Source organism: Anolis carolinensis, chromosome 1 (assembly GCF_035594765.1).
Source record: "Anolis carolinensis isolate JA03-04 chromosome 1, rAnoCar3.1.pri, whole genome shotgun sequence".
Taxonomy (NCBI): Eukaryota; Metazoa; Chordata; class Lepidosauria; order Squamata; family Dactyloidae; genus Anolis; species Anolis carolinensis.
The window spans coordinates 264,951,943-264,969,644 of record NC_085841.1 but is presented as its reverse complement, the minus strand read 5'-3'; the positions used below and the strand labels follow the sequence as shown (position 1 = coordinate 264,969,644).

At 36.8% G+C, this 17,702-nt stretch overlaps 1 protein-coding gene and 1 long non-coding RNA gene across 3 annotated transcripts in view; one reads left to right on the top strand and one right to left on the bottom strand.

The window, feature by feature from the left end:
* The first annotated feature begins 206 nt into the window (after positions 1-206).
* LOC134295361 (uncharacterized) lies at positions 207-3,039 on the top strand. Its single transcript, XR_010001904.1, has 2 exons — positions 207-1,154; positions 1,747-3,039. It is a non-coding gene; the product is annotated as an uncharacterized LOC134295361 (long non-coding RNA).
* The window catches only part of LOC100563316 (mucin-5B), a 66,556-nt gene continuing 51,888 nt past the window's right edge, over positions 3,035-17,702 (bottom strand). For both annotated transcript variants that reach the window (XM_062967610.1, XM_062967609.1), the window contains 15 exons: positions 17,335-17,518; positions 16,699-16,891; positions 15,704-15,882; positions 14,523-14,592; positions 13,967-14,091; positions 13,583-13,614; positions 12,909-13,086; positions 12,129-12,233; positions 11,770-11,810; positions 10,051-10,173; positions 9,525-9,620; positions 8,641-8,769; positions 6,340-6,379; positions 4,892-5,015; positions 3,035-3,417 (listed from right to left, as the gene is read on the bottom strand). In XM_062967610.1, the coding sequence (XP_062823680.1) occupies positions 3,252-3,417; positions 4,892-5,015; positions 6,340-6,379; positions 8,641-8,769; positions 9,525-9,620; positions 10,051-10,173; positions 11,770-11,810; positions 12,129-12,233; positions 12,909-13,086; positions 13,583-13,614; positions 13,967-14,091; positions 14,523-14,592; positions 15,704-15,882; positions 16,699-16,891; positions 17,335-17,518 (1,785 nt within the window). In that variant the 3' untranslated portion in view covers positions 3,035-3,251. The remainder of the gene's footprint in view (positions 3,418-4,891; positions 5,016-6,339; positions 6,380-8,640; positions 8,770-9,524; positions 9,621-10,050; positions 10,174-11,769; positions 11,811-12,128; positions 12,234-12,908; positions 13,087-13,582; positions 13,615-13,966; positions 14,092-14,522; positions 14,593-15,703; positions 15,883-16,698; positions 16,892-17,334; positions 17,519-17,702) is intronic.

Below are 17,702 nucleotides of genomic sequence, written 5' to 3'. Positions count from 1 at the left end.
CCGGCATTTGGAAACAATAGACTTTGGCAAAATTATGATTGCCAACTGCAAAAGGCCACCTTGCTGGGATCTGCGCGCATCATCCGAAAATACATCACACAGTCCTAGACACTTGGGAAGTGTTTGACTTGTGATTTTGTGATATGAAATCCAGCATAACTATCTTGTTTGCGGTGTCATACAACGTTGTTGTGTCAATAATAATAATGATGATGCTGCTTAGGTTCTTCAGGTTGGAATTTTGTCTCAGAATGAAACCTTCCAAGTAATCAGAGCTTGGGGACACCAGAGTGAAAAGCAGGGCACAACTGCAGTGTTCCCTAAATTCCTAATTGGTTAGTTAGCTTGATGTGTTTCAGTTGTATAGTCTTGAAAGCAACTTCAGTCAACCAGCAGATGGCACTTTTACTTTTCAAATTGCTATACAGGAAGTTACAATGAGTTCCAGTTAATAGCGAGAAGTGAGAGAAATTTACCCCAAGAAGAGAAAAATCATTCTTGGAAGAGTTATTATGGGGAAAATGTGTCTCTACTGAAGCTTTATCAGCAATCCTTGTTTCGAAAACAAGCCAAAAATTTTAAAATTCAGTTATCACAGACAGAAAGTGAGGTGAAATCTTCTGAACAGGGACACAGAAAAACAAATACCACATGAGTGTTTACCCTTCCCTGTGCTATCCAAAGCTGAAACTATATATTTTTGGATGAAGTTACACTTTAAAAATGTACCTGTTCTGACTAATAAATTTAATTTAAGAACAAACCTAGGATATTGCCTGTACTATCAAAATGCAGGCAAGAAAAAATCCATAGCAGAGAGAATGCATGACTTCACATGCAATAAAATCAATGTTTTTACATATTTAAGAATTGGCAACCCATGGAGCCCATCACATGACACAAAGCTCAACTGTGTGTTCCAGGTATTTCACTGTTTCTAAAGTGTGAGTTTTCTCCATGTTTCCTAAGTTGGTTGGCAATCAACTTATTTTTCAATTCTCCACATAGAGACATGTAAAAACACCCAATTAAACATGTGATGAGAATCCCCGCCTGCCCATTTGTAAATAAAATGATGACGTCGGCATGGGGAGGGGAGCCGAGATGGGCAGTATAGAATCCCTTCTTTCACCATAATCTCGAGAACTGAGCAGGTAATTTATATCTTTCTTAACAATGGCTAATGCTTCTTCAGGTGGGTGGCTCTCATTGAAATAAGTGTTTAAAAATGATGCCTTAACTCAGCTATAGCTGAAGGGTGTTGAAGGCAAATGACACCAGAAAAAGTAGCTTCTTAAGTGTTATGTCTTATGTAGTTGCAGGGTATGAGGGCAAACCACTCCAGAAAAAGTGGTTCTTTAAGACTGGTGCCTTAAATCAGCTGTAGTTGAAGGGTATGAGGGAAAACAACATGGGCAGGAGGAGACAGTGGGGGGAGGCATATGTGTCCTGTGTGATGGCAAATCAAATGGATAAATTTTAAAGAAAGCAGAGAAAATGATTAGGTGTGATGGGGGTAGGAAAATGTTCAATTTAATTTCAAAATGGGGCATGATGAAGCTTAAGGGGAAACCAACTATTTACTTCATTTACTTATCCCATGGAATGAAATCCTTAATCAGAGTCACATATAAGTTAGACATCTTGTATACTTATGACTGCTAACAATTAATTGGTTCTTGGAAGTAAAAATATTGTTTTTGGTTAGTTTTGTTTTCTAATATGATATGACTTTATTTTGTCCAGGCTATGGCAAGCTGGAAGTTTTCTGACTTAAAGGATAATATGCAGACCACAATACATCACTGGAGGGGAAAAAACTGCAGAGCAAATGACTTCAGCATTCAGCCCAGTTATATACTGCAGATAGCCAGTGTGGTTTAGTGGTATGAACATTGATTGGATTATGACTCTGGAGACCAAGTTTGAATCCTGGCTCAACTATGGAAATTCAGTGAATGATTCTAGGCAAGTCTCACTCTCTCAATCTTAGAGAGAGGCAAAAGCACCCCCCCCCCCACACACACACACACAACATATCTTGCCAAGAAAACCATGTGGGCTGCCATAAGTTGGAAACACAATTATGATGACAACAACTTGCTGAGGAAATACTTGTCTCTAATCTGAAAAGCTCTGTCTCATGGTCAGACTAAAATGTAAAATAATCCTCCACCCATATAACCTCATACATATTATGGCATGTTTCTGGAGTTTATCAGACTATTCATAAGAAAAAAATCTTTCAGCTGTTCTGCCAAAATATACTGAATGAGGCTATCAAACTTAACTCTGAAGATGTTCAAATATCTATGTAGGGGAAGAAGGTGAAATTCAGTGGTCAAATTACTGAATGAAAATAATATGGGTTGAAATTCTAGATCAGAAATATAATTTAGCATATTTAACTAAGTAATTCTTCCTGTCCAGATCCTGAACCATCCTGCTTAGTAGAGTGAGTGAAAGAGGTATGTTCTCCATTAGAATGAAGCAGGCTGATGTTTCCACCTTCTCCTACTAATGATTTCTAGTGGGAGAACTGGAAGCAAGATTACACTGGAGATTGCTGATGGGAGGGGATGGAAGCTGCATCCTGAGCCACTGTGCTGCAGCCACATCTACAGGATAATGGGCAGTGCACTCATTACTGGGAGCAGCTAGTGCCTGGTAAGACAGGATTGGGGGACTTCTGCAACCCTTACATATTTCCTTAACTATATACCTAGGGGCTGTGAATACAATTCCATAACTGACTGTGAACTGCAGCCAACATCTATTGTATTTAGCTCCTATCCTGAACATACTAAAGTTCTTTGCTTCAAAAGCACCAGAAGGACCAGCAAAAACACTCCTTTATATTTCCCCTTTAATATTTTGGCCATGCCAGAGTTTAATACCTTGGTCAATATTTATGTAAGCATATGATTTACATTTTGTATTCTCAAATTCCTAATCCTTATTTGTAAGACCTTTTGATATGAAGGAAATGTACAGATACAGTAGTTAATCTAGTTAAAGACAATACAATGCAAGAAAACATGAAAATATGATTTATTTGACAAATTTCAAGAGATGTTATTAATTGTTCAATTTGCTGTAACAGTAAGAATAAATGACACAATCACAGTAATGAAACATAGCAAAACTCTGAACAACTAACATTACAGAATGAAAATACTGTATGAGGATATATAAGGGCACATACAGCAACTGTTCACACTACAGCTTGTCAATATTTTGGGTTCCTTGTTTTATGCAGAGCATTTAGTCTCCATACAACCACACTCATCTACATGAAGGTAGGTGTATTTCATTCTCTTCTTTTTACTGCAAATCAGCTCTACTCTCACACCATGGTATTTTGTAGCTTGGCAACATGTGCATCTGTGCTTCATTTTGTGGGTGACAAAGGAATACCTGACAGGCAGAGAACACAGAAAAGCATTTTTATTACAATCAAGACATCACAAGACGACAGGTGAAAAGGACCTTTGTAATGTTTTTTCAACTTGAGAGCAGGAAATTTACTTCTCATGCCTTGGATGAAAAATTGTCATTTTGTACCATGTTTTCACTGCTAACTGGGTTTTTTAAAAATTCCCTACTGCTAAAATGAAGGGCGGGGTGGGGGGGCGTGGGGGGTGGGGGGAGCCTATGAGACACTTGGCTCCTGTCTTTGCCTCTGTTCTTCTCACATTTCTCTGCACATAGTTTCTATGAATATGCTGCAGATACTAGGGGATGGTAAAAGTCAATTAATATTGCCACTATCATCAAAAGAGAAAGGACAACTTTTTTGACAAACTCAAACAGCGATAGGCAAATTGACATTGATTTTTCTTCTAGAGGTATGGATGTCTCTGTCTCCTTTGCTAAATCATGGATAAGACAAAAGGAAAACAAATGGAAGGACAAAAGGAAGACTCCCACAGAGTTATTGAAAAATTACAACCTGCTCTATATGTCAACATGCAAAACAGAGTACACATCTCCCTCATCTCTCAGCAGAGCATTCTGCTTCTTTCAGAGCTTAGAAAGGTTATTCATCCCAGAATTTCTCAGCAAGCATAGTTACTGGTTGTACTGGATTGAGGATTGTGGAGCTTTTAATTGCAAAAAGTAACTTTTTAGGTTCTGGAAAGAAACAAAATGCACTAAAATATGCACAATTTTCAAGGCTGGTTAAAAGTGTTCAAGTTTTTTTATATTATTATTGAGATTTTTTCTTCTTTACCCAACTCACACTTCTAAAGTTGGTGGAATTTGCAACTGGAAATCTATACATCTCTAAGCTTGTAGCATGTTTGATGCAGTGCATATTTGCAAAAACTGCATTCAATTCTAAAATGTGCACAAAGGGAGAAAACTTCTGGCAACTGTGTCTCACTACTGCTCTTCCAAAAGGCCTTTGATGAGTGATCCCCTGTAGGATTGACCTGTTTGGACTCAGTATTAGACCCTCAGGTATGCCTTCCCCAGTATTATAATTGCACTTTAATTGATTATGACAGCTGGGTAATCTCCCCTCCCTGATCATTTCGACATATTTTGCACCTTGACCCAGATCCTTGGGATTTTAAGATTTTATCTTTGCAGGTGACTTTTTATGATTGTTTTTATCGTTTGATGTTTTATTGTTGTCTGATCTATTTTATTGTTTGTGTTTGCTTTTATATTGTTGTTCCAAGCTTGGCCCCATGTAAGCCGCCCCGAGTCCCTTTGGGGAGATGGGGCGGGGTATAAGAATAAAGTTGTTATTATTATTATTGTTGTTGTTGTTGTTGTTGTTGTTGTTATTATTATTATTATTATTATTATTATTATTATTATTATTATTATTGTGATTTAGATGACATATAAACAATACCAGGTAAAATAACATCTTACTTACACAGAATACGTGTCACAGAATCCTTCACAGGAAGGTATCATGATAGGAGTGATTGATTTACACTGATCATGATAGATGTATTGCTTCTTCTGAGTAATTTTACAGTTGTGTGACAAGAGAACACCTGAAAAGAAATGTGGAGGAGGAGACCACTCAGTAAATTATGCCTGAAGTATGAGGAAACACAACGTATGTATGTAACACCACTTTTATATCACTAGAAAAAAATTCAGATTCCCTAAAGGCCAGTTGATATCTTCCATAGTGCCTTACAAAATTATGGGCCCTTTCATACTGCACAGGTATAGCACTATGATTCCACTTAGTTTGTCAAGGAACTTTGTCATACCAATCCCCCCCCCCCCCCCATTTAGTTCCCTTTGACCAGCAAAACGGAAGACACGTGGGGCGCCTTGCTGCAGCCTATATAACCTCCCTCCTTCCCCCATCACATGGGGGCATCAGGACAAGGTGTGTTGGTACCCTGTTCCTTTTCCCATCAGATGGAGGGAAAGGCTGAAAACTCTGGGTAGATTGCTGGCAAGGAAGCATCTTGTAATGCTTCCTCACCACTTCGGCCATCAATGGGGCAGGGCCATGGCCTGCATCATGTGATGGCACTCAGTAGGTTATGTGGCCGAAGAGGAGCAAGGGGCCAAAAACCCCATGTGTGATGACATGGATAGATGCAATCTCTGGAGTTTTTAGATTGGCAATTTAAGGAGGGACATTTAGAATTCTCCATCCAATTGCTCCTCTGGTGAATCCACAAACCACGAATGAAAAGAATCCATAGGAGGCATTCATGACAGTTGAAGCAGAATCAAAGTGCATGAACTGTGTCCTTATGTTATCCTCATAAGCAAAAAATTGATAATTTACATAATTTTAACCCTGTTGTGCAAGTACAAAAGGATTTCTTCCTAGTTTTTGGTTGCTATTTCCATTTTGGGAAGACTTTCTGGGAATCCTTTGGCATAGAAATACACAGGACCTTTCTGTGAAAAGCATACTGTTTTCCTATCCAGAAAACACATTTTCTGAGCTAAATAAAGTGTATGTGAGAGAGTGAGTGAAAAAAATGCCATTTAATAGGCCATTGTTGTTAAAAGGATTGACTACGATATGATAAAAACATTGTTGTTGTTGTTGTATGTCAACACATTTGTCCCACTGCTAGCTCTGATCATCCAGATTTCCCCAAGTTTATGAAACCATGCAAAAATCTGGCAAATTTATTTACCAGAATACACAAATTGCCCCCAAAGACTTTCCAAAATGAAATAAATCTCTTGGATACTCAATTGTTTTTTTTTTCTTGTTTGGATCTCCCAAGTGTCAGGAAACCCTTCTCTTTTGACCAGAAAAAAATGCTAATGAATATTCTTTCCACCCTTGCTTCTAAGATGGGTGTCATATTAACAGACTGTTGCAAATTACATACTTACAGGTTTCACAACATCCATCCGGAGTAGTCTGTGTGGTTCCCTGTTTTGAAAAGAAATATGACTATATGCCAGATTATAACACCCCTTCAATAAGATAAAAACAACAAATGCTGATTTTGTTACTCTAATTATAGTTACAGAGTAGCCATTTCACTTGTTAACTCTGACTATGATAGACCCATGGAATCATCGAAACTTACATAAATATTGACTTTGGTTGATAGAAAGGGTCTCCTGCTATTGGAGCTAATATTGAATTTAGGTGATAAACTTTGCAAACAGGATTAGTGTTTGTGTAGGCCTCATGTACGGTTACTATTTCCATCAGTGCAAATCAGTGCAGCTAATAGTGAAAAATGAAAACTACAGTTCAACATGTTCTTCGCCCCTAATACAGTAGAGTCTTGCTTATCCAACGTTCTGGATTATCCAACGCATTTTTGTAGTCAATGTTTTCAATACATCGTGATATTTTGGTGCCAAATTTGTAAATACAGTAATTACTACATAGCATTACTGCGTATTGAACTACTTTTTCTGTCAAATTTGTTGTATAACATGATGTTTGGGTGCTTAATTTGTAAAATCATAACCTAATTTGATGTTTAATAGGCTTTTCCTTCATCCCTCCTTATTATCCAACATATTCGCTTATCCAACATTCTGCCGGCCTGTATATGTTGGATAAGTGAGACTCTACTGTATATCAATTCAGGCAATTATAGTCAAGTTTTGGCTGTTGCTACTCTGTACAGAAGAAAATGGAGAAAAGCAACTGGGAAAAACCAGCACTTTAGTATCTGAGGGCCCTTCCAGACAGGCCCTATATCCCAGGATCTGATCTGCTTTAAATTGTATTATATGAGTCCACACTTCCAGATAATCTGGGATAAACAGAATCAGATCCTGGTATATAGGGCCTGTCTGGGCAAGAGAGACTTCCTTTTTCTGTTTAGATGCAAACTCCTTTATCCTACCAGTAGGAAATTTATTTCTTGTTTTTTAAATATTTATTTCTCTCCCAAAAATGTTTTGGATCTTCAATGCACACAAATTTAATTATGACCAGGATCTGCTTTCCAGATGTTAATTCTCTCAAATTAATTTCCTCTTTCAAATAGCTGCCTTTTGGAGACAATAAATATTCTGAAAAGGGATTCTAAGGAGAAATGAATCCTTTGTTTCTCTGAATTGCATAAGAGTAAAATGCTCTTTTGTTGCATCACTTATGCCATCTCTATTCACTTAGCCTTCTTTAGCCGTGCAGCAAGCATCTGCTCAGTTAGACTGGAGTAGTTTGAGAAACAGCTATAGGAAGGGTGAATATAATGATACAGCATATCTGAGCAATGATAGAGAGAGGAAAATCTCTTGTGACTACATTTTACAGTCACTTAAAAAACTATTTTAAATTTATATCCTGAATATAATTTTAATTTTTTGATGAAACTCCTCAAAAACAAAATGAAAACTTCTTCCCATTTTGCACCAATCAAATTCGGTATTTACAGTTTTTCCTTGTATTGAGAGGATAATACTGTACCTGTCTGCCTTCCTAGTACAGAAAGAAATTTATTGCCATGTAGATGTTAAAGATGAGGAAAGCCTCCAAAAAAAAGGAATGGCAACTCCCTCTGAAAGATTAGGTACGCAACTTAGGCATATTTCTAAACTTCTGGGAAGTCAAGTGACTGCTCTGGCTGGCAATGCCTTTGACAGTTTTCGTTAGTGCATCAGCTTCACTCTTTCCAAGGAAAGTAGATTTTTCCAATGCGGTTCGTGCCTTCATTCCTCCTGATAAGATGGGATTTGTACTGATTTCATATCTGTGTTGATGTGTGCGTGCCATGGTGCATTTTGTGTTCAGAACAGGAAACATACATTAAAATATTTCATTTCAGCTGGACATAGGCCATTATTATTAAGAAGACTGACAACAATATGATAAAAATACGGTTGTTGTTGTGTGTCAACACATTAGCCCCACTGCTAGCTCTGATCATCCAGGCTTTCACAAGTTTATGAAACTATGCAAGAATCTGGTAGATTAATTTACCAGACATAATAGTGAATGTACAAATACATGGCTACATTCAGCACTACAGTCTAAATTTCTCCATGACCAAAGAAGACCGAAAAAGCATTTAATACAAAGTTCTTCATAGTGGCATGGATCTTGAAATATGACCCAGTCCACAATTTTCTATTTGGCATACTAAATAAAATGAGCTTTTCATATTGGACTATATTACAAATGTTGACAGATTTTATCAAACCAAAGACTGTTATCCTAATACTTACTGGAACACAGTTTGACTGATCTAATATTTGGCAAGCTTTTACTGTGCTACTCAGAATGAACTGATCTGATAACTTGGTGCATAGATACTGTGTACAGTTATCTTGTGGATCTTTGTAGCTCTGCCCAACCTGCAGAGGAATAAAGAATATCCAAAAATAAGTGATTAATATCTATGTAGAATTCTCAACACCAATTTTTCATGATTACTGCTGAGATGGTATACTTTAAAGGTGCTCAGAACAAGAAGTTATGGAATTTCCCTACAAGTACACTGAAAACACATGCCTCAAATAGACTAAATATATAGTTACTAGAATTTAGGACTGCATACATGTAAATATTGTGGTGAATTTGATTTCTATACACACATTAACAAAATGTAAAATACAATTGCTAATCCAAATTAGAATTAGCGGGGACCTGATAAGTCCTACTCAAATAAGATCCATTAATTGAATGGCTCTTGGAACTTGCAAACAAAAATGGATTTAAGTCTCAGGTTATTTCTGCCATTATTTTTGGGTAATACAAACCAAGATTGTAAAGATATTTGCTTATTTTGCAGTTTGCATGATCTACCCTAAGCAAGTGTGACTTGAGTAGTATTGATAAAGACAATTAATTAAGTGACTACTTTCAGACAATCATATCACACCTTAATAAGAAGAGATTTGAGCAAGTCTTTTCATTGGCCATAAAATTCCCAAAATCTTGTTAATAGGTTTATTTTTCTAAGATCAGGTCAAGTCAGGAGATGCTGTAGTTTTAGCTCTGAATATATTTTAATCAGTTCTAAGGATTTTAACTGTTTTGATTGCAATAGGTTCACCACCACTGACCCATGGGAACATTGTAATTATAACAGTAGAAATAAACAACATACCCCAATGCTCACTGTTCCAAATGAAAGTTCTGCCACACATTCAGTCTGCACACATTCACCACAACATTTTCCTTCTTCCTGGATATAGTGGAAACCCTGAAGATGAAATAATGTTAGCTATCAGATGCCAATACCAGGTGACCTGAATGTATGAGATTTTCCAAAACATAAAAACTTTATTGCAAAAAGATCTACAAGAGATATTTTTCAAAAACTTGCATTTTCTACTGGGAAATTTCAGCATTTTTGAAATCCTGTTAACAAATTATGACAAATGCCTCAGTTACGCTGTAGTGAAGAGCCTATCATATGGAAGAGCCATATCATATGTTAACATACTCTCAGTCTCAGAAAACCATATGATAGGTTCACCCCAGGGTCATCATACATCAGAAACATAAGAACAAAATAATGTAAGCAAGGACAGACAGGGATTTTCCAATCAGTTTTTGCTTCATGACATCATCATGCCCTTCATCTTGATAAAAAATTATTTGGGAAGGCAGCTACCAAACTGACTATTTACCTTTTGACATTCAGTAGAGCATTTCATTGGTAGGCATTTAATTTGGTTAGTTTTGGTCTTAGGATCCTGTGTTTCAGTGCAGATACATTCTTCACAAGAATCAGAAGGTACCAAGAATCCAGGCTTAAATGGGATATGTTAAAGGAAAGAAGGAGAAGCCAGTACACAATTTCAGCATGTGAACACAAAAATGTAAAAACATAGAATCTACAGCTTACACCAATTTAATGTTAAACAAGTCCAGGCTTTTTAGGATCAAGAAAACACACTATGTTAAACATTTCCTCTTTTAATTTCAAACTGGTTTGCCACTCCCACAGGAGTCCATTAAAGCCAGCACTAGCAGCAGGGATATATGACAGACACTAACTTTGTATTTTTATTTTTGATTTTGCTCTTACCTCACCTTTCACTCAAAGGGGCCTATCTGTGTTCTCTGTTTTACCCAAAGGACTCTTATTCCCACACAAGTTGGCCTCAAGGAAGTAACTGATTAATAATTCCAGGTCAACCCATCCATTCAAGTGAACTATTCAGAGTCAATTTTACCATCATTGCATGGTTAAAGACAGATAAATTAGCACCAAAAAGTACATCAAAGTCTTAAAATTGTGACAGCAATGTGATTTATGTTGGTAACTGCTGAATTCTAGCACCAGGGGCTCCAGCTTGGTGAAATCTAGTGAGTTATTTTGGTATAATTCCTTCTATCTCCTCAAATTTGCCCACTCGGGGGTCATATGAGTCACTTCCATACAGTATTAATAATTGTTCAAGTGTGTTCACAAAAACACTACCAATATTAGCATGAGATAGCATGTCATTGCTCTTGAAACTTATCAAAAATTGTCCTGAAATGGATAAAAATTTACTCCATGCTAATTCTGCTGTAGTGTATTAAAAAGAATTGGTGTGGGGCTCAAATTTTGACCATTTGTTCAAATGTAGCTGGCACTGATTTTTCATGAGAAATGCCAGTGTAGAGTGAATGCATTCCATCATCAGTCAAGCAAAATCCAGTTTATTTTCTCAATGAAGAAATCAGTAGATTCTCTTAAAAAGACTCAGTCTCAGGGGTGTTTATTGTTTTCTTCACAATTCATGGCTGTAATATTTTGGAGTTGAATAAAATTTGTGTTCCTTCATATAGCTATATTAATTTGTCTGAATATATTACACTATATTATATTATATTACATTAATAAAACACAAAATTATGTTTTAACAAAGCACCCCTACATTAGTCAAGCATAGTATATTCGCCCTTAAGAGACATTGTTGCTGTGTTGTCGAAGGCTTTCGTGGCTGGAATCACAGGGTTGTTGTGTGTGTTTCCGGGCTATATGGCCATGTTCCAAAAGTATTATCTCCTGATGTTTTGCCCACATCTATGGCAGGTATCCTCACAACCTCTGAGGATACAGCCTGGAAAACACACAACAACCCTGACATTATTGCTGTTTTTCTTTTAAATTTACTATCTTCCCTTTTAAAACTATTTTATGATTGTTATCTTTTCTTTTGCTTTGAGTTTATATATCTGAATTCAAAAATATTTTAACCTGATTTCTGAATAGATTTGATTATGAATTTTAAAAAGACAAGATTTTTGAAGGGTTAAAAGTCAGTAAATATGAAGGTACTCAGCAACTCATCAATTACAGGTGATTAACTGCAGCAATATCCTAGCAACACGTTAAAGGAAGCAATAGTATTCACCTGATATTCAATTCCTTGGTAAACACAAACATTTTTTGGTCCTGTAAATAAAAGAAATACAATGCTTATATTTTTTTTTGTCTCTGTTGTATGATTTTCCTACGTTCTTTTCTATTTTTATTCTTAAGAGGTAGCAAGAAATCATTGGCAGAATGCATAAAATATCTCAGAATGCATTGTTAGAATGCATAAAATATCTCAATGCAACTTCTAATTTTATGATCACAGACGAACCCTCATGTACTATCTAATCAGAAACAAGACTTACTGAGCAGTGTGACTATCTCAAATAAGTATATGGAGAACTGAAACCTTACTCTACTCCTACTCCAAAGGATGTATGTAAGTGTGGTACTTACTACAGAAATAAATGGGACAGCATGCATCTTGAGAAGTGACTGTTGCAATCTGGAAACCTGGGTTGCATTCTGGTTTGATTGGAGCACAGGAGTTTATATCACATTCTGTAAATGAAGAAAGAGATAAAGCAGCATACTGTATTTAATAAAGTATAATGTGCAGTCAAATGTAATACACACCTCAATTTTTAAAGTGTGAATTACAAAAAAAAAGGATCTTCTGTGAAATGAAATGTGAGACAGTGGTGGCCACGAAAAGGCTGGTGGGATCCCATGCCCCTTCGTCAGGCCTGGTAAAAACCCGGCAATGGCTATGGCTATGGCTATGAAAAATCTGGTGGGAAGCTGTGCCCCTCCATCTGACCTTTTCACAAGCCTTTTTGTGACCAGTATCCCACCACCCTTTTTACAGCCACAGCTCCCTCTCCCTCTTTGTCCTCAACTAGGATCTCTTGCCCAACAGCACAGATGGGTTTGGGTGCATGATTCTATCACACCATCAAATCTAATGCGCACCTCAATTTTAGCAATGTAATTTAGTCAAAAAAGGTGAGCATGGACTCAAGTAAATATATATTCATGTTTTACAGGTGACAAGGGCCCCTTCTACACTGCCATATAAAATCCAGTTTATCTGATTTGAACTGGATTATATGGCAGTGTGGACTCATATAATCCAGTTCAAATCAGGTAATATGGATAATATCAGTTCTGGAAACATATGGATATTGGCTCTCCCATATAAAAGGCATCTCCAAACTCACTGCAGCAGTTTCTTACCACACACTGTCTCCGTACAGCAGGGGTCTTCTGACTGTATCCGCACTACAGGGACAAATCCTTCTGCAGTGCAAGAAATTGGTGGGAACCTGGCACATATATGGGATGTACAAGAAATCTCCAGTGTCTCCTTACTGCAAGTGCAGACCTGACAATCCTTTTCCCAGCTTTCTCCAGGCTGTATGATAAATATGCAATAAATAAATGACCAGCACAGCTCCTAATTCTATAAATGAGTTTCTAATTTCATTTTTTATAGGTAATTTGCAGAAATTGATTAAGCTCAGTCTCTGGAAAGATAATAAATTTATGGGGGAAAGTGTATATTAGAATCATATTATCAACATTTCTGATTGTACCTTTTCTCCCTTAGAGAAATATTTTTTCACTGTCAAACTAGTGATTCTAACTCTTCTCAGTCTTCTGCAAGTACATGGAAAAGTCACCATAATATCATAATACAGTAAAAATTCTGACTCCCTATTGAATGAGAATGATTGGATACAACCTCCCCTTAACAATACTATAGATATTACATGGAGCGGTTGCTTATTTGTCAGTTACTGCTGCATTGTGTTTCCTAGAAAGTGTCCTTTCATTCAAAATTATCTTGCAGGAGACAGGATCTGCAAAATTGTTTGTTGCATGGCAGTAGCTTTTTTTGTACTCCTTACCTGTCTCACTACACCATCAGGTCCTTTGCAACCTACAAATTAAGACAATTAAAAGATGAAATCAAGAAGAAAGCAACACAATTGAATGACAGACAAAAATATATACAAATGAGGATGCCAGAAGAGTGCATAGAGGAATGCATGTGAGAGCCCCAGCTGAAAAAACGTTTTTATTTCTAAATTGTGATGTTTTCTGATTCAAAAAGGCATTCAGCTCAAGCTATACACAGTGACATTTTTGTTTCTATTTTCTTTTTTATTACTGTATTTAACATTCTGAGTTTTACAAACTCAGAATGTGAGATACATTGTATACATGAACCATCCATGGACAGCCACATAACAGTCAGCTTGGACTCTTCTCTCTACCTTCAGTTGCCTTACCACAGAGAGAGACGCAAATATTATCATGGTATTTCAGCTGTATCAGTCCATCAGGGCAGAAGCATCCTTCAACAAATATTCCTGGAATTTCACTTTGCAATAGATTGGCACTGGAAGTGTTTTTTCTGTAGAATAATTTTTCTGTGTTAACAGGGTAAAACAAGTATTGAGGAATATTATAATTCAGATTTCATTACCTTTATTGGTTTTTCACTGAATTCATGCAGCTTATGAGCAGAAGTCAATTTCTAGAGCACTACATTATGAATAGCTTTATCCAATATTTTAGGAGTTAGAGCAAACACAGACAGATAAAAAAAATCTAAATGATTTCCTTTCTTAAAAAGCACATTTTTGGCCTGGATTATTTTTGAGCAAGAAAAACAGAAAATACTTGGCACAGTTATATCATATTCATATCCCTGTTTTAGAAAAATAAAAACCTAGAAAACTATCAAATGAACACATAGAGACAGAATATATTTTTCATAGTGTTTTGGTTACAAATCTTATGAAGAGTTATTTGATACAAACTTACTACTTAAAAATTACTCACCCACTAGGGCAAGTGATCCTTTCCATCCTCCCACATGGATTATAGATTTGGCCCCCAGAGCATGTGAGTTCTGTGAAACATTAATTTATATCAGTTCAAATAAAATTTCCTTATGCTTTGCATTTTTCTAGCTTAAAATATTTAAAGATTCCTAAATAAGGAACAGAAGAATCCATTCAAGAATATAAGTCCACTGGAAAGTCTTCACGTACATTATGGGAGAGGAAAGCTCCTTGTCCTCATCACTTTGTACATGCAAAGTGGTCCTTCCGCACTTTCTGTGGAGTTCTTTGCATGTGAAGGACGACCTAGGGCAAAATAGCAAGGGCAGCCGCAAGCAAATAAATGCTATAATTTGCCATCACTTTTTTCCACCTCTGTCCAAAGAAAAGAAGGGGGTGCAGGAAGATGTCACTGCAATAGGTAGTGCTGTGATTCTGAGGAAGGGATCTCTCTATTTATTTGTGTGTGTGTGTGTGTGTGTGTGTGTGTGTGTGTGTGTGTGTGTGTGAGTGTGTGTGATCTGTCCCAAAAGTAATGAGATTGATTTTTTTTAAAAATATATTGAACATACATGCAAAATACATGAAAAATACACTCCTTGTGATCAAATACAGTAACCAATTTCTGCCATGGCACTTATCACAGCAGTGGAAAAAGTCTTCACTTGAGATGCTGTTCAAAGCCCTCATCACATCTTTGTGGATGTTTTCAACTATGCCAAAATGATGTCCTTTGAGGTGGGTTTTGGACTTGGGGAAAGAAATTGCATGGAGCCAAGTCAGCGCTGAACGTTAGGTATGGAAACATTCAGCAGAGTCTTCACATGATAACCCACATTGCTCTCAGTTCTTGAAGTTTAAGGTTGCTTCTCCAGACACCTCTGCTATTTCACCCACGGCTAGACACAAAAAACAACTACGCACTTTGTTAATGTACTGTCTGCTACAAAGACCAGATTCAACTGAAGAAGGTCAAACAGTAAGCCTGGGTCCCCCCTCTTTGCTAACGTGGGGCTACCAACATTTTTTCCTGAGAAGTTATATATTTTTAACTTCTACATTGGTGGGAGGTACAACATGATTCCCACTACAGGCAGTAGACTCAATTATATTTGGTAACAAAAAAGGACAACAATTAACAAGCAATTTGTTAGTGATTTGGGAAACAAAATAGCTCACCACACTTCCTGCTGGTTTTGCTTCTCCAGTCTACACAAATCCCATGGAAACCACACAAGGCTGCATAAGCTTGCAGACTTCTACATTCAGTGTTCTGCTTTTTTGCGGAGCACCCATCGATAACACAGGCATCATAGTAAGGCCGTGGGGGCACAACATTGTGACATTCTGTTAAGTTCCTTGTTTAATAAAAAAAAAAGATGGAATCATATTTTATATGCTTTGGCCAACAATTTTGAAAGAACAAAACATAGAAATGAATTCACCATGTAAAATTTGTGATGATTCCAAATTTGACTACAATAAGAATAAGAAAAGGGGGTTGTCTGCTGGAATCCAGTAATCCCACAAAAAAGATATTTTTAGTAGATGGATGGCATCCCTCAGTTATTTTCATATCATAAGCATGATTACTGAAAGGGTAATTGTGTTAATGCACTGTTAAAATTGCAGTAGTATCACAAAGACCAATTCATTATGTGAACCAATCCCTGAAGCCAAACAGAACTCTTGCTGCTTCCCATGGCACACAGTGTCACCAGGAGTGGCTTGGACACTAACCACTTTGCTAACCATTTGTCCCCCTAGTGCCTTAGAAATTTCTCAAGGGCAGTCTCCATGTCTTAAAATGTAGCTGTAGTTATAGTGATATAGGTATGTTCTTGTAAGTACGTTTCCTAATGGAGGATGCCGGCTATATGTGTTGTTATTCTTAACACTGAACTCTCTACCAGATTATAATTCACAGATACTTTCAATTGGTGCTTAATTTTTCTCATGTGTTGCTATATAATTGATTTTGTGTTTATACAATTTGCTTCATTTAAAAATTAAATTTAAAAAACAGAGAAATGTCATTATATATTCATCTACAGACTAAAAAATGATTACTGAATTAAATTGTTTCAGTGCTTGGGTGCCTGCATAAAGATAACCAATAAATGAACACCTTATAAGGGATGAATGTAATAACATTAAATGAACATGTACATTACCAGATAAGTTTACATAAAGGAGGACCTGTACAAGCAGCCATTTCAGCTTGGGATGGTTGGAGGTGTTGAACAGAATCACAGTGTCTAGTCACAAGGTCCATTACTTTCCAATCATTTGCCATCTCTGTAAAAGAATCTGCAATCTTGCCATTCCTTTGCATTGCATCATCTGACCTTTTGTTGTTACATGTGCCTGACAATTATAAGAAGGGCACCTTTGGTAAAGGCTAAGAAGTCATGAGCACTTGTAAACCATCTAATAGAAAGAATCTTCTCTCTCTCTCTCTCTCTCTCTCTCTGTCTCTCTCTCTCTCTCTCTCTCTCTCCGTGTGTGTGTGTGTGTGTGTGTGTATGTATGTATCCCACCCCCTCAGTGGCAGAAACAGCTTTCCCGGTGGATTCTTACCATGCCCTTCCACAACCTGCTGGAAACCCTTTCCCCTCTCCTCCCACTATAGAGCTATTGTAACTTCAAGCTCAAGCTTTTCTTCTGACTTTTATCACAGAATAGAAAGTAATCTTAACAAGGTGATATGTAACACCCCTCTACTCCACACACACAATTTCTCCGATACAGACAGACTGTTAGTATAATTAAAACCCACTTGGTGCATTCACAATTCCTTCTATGCTTACCACATTGTCCTTCGGTGTTGTTATAAAAAGTGCTGAAAGGCAGGTTTATATAAAAAATAAGATGAGTGTAAGTGATGTAGAGTCCAATTTCAGGAATTTTAACCACCACATATTGACCAGAGATAGTAATATCAAACCCATCACTGGAAAAACCTGGAGTGATTTTCTTATTGTTATATAGTACCTAAAAAGTAATTGGAACAAGTCAGTAAATTATGTCAAATAGTTTGAACAAGCAAGGACTATGGCTTTTTTAAATGATAAAAAGGAGGTACCTAGCAACAATACAAGTGGTTTGAAACAGAAGTAAAAAAGCTAATGTTAATATAGCATAATGGGAAAGCTACACTAATATTAATCACATTTTC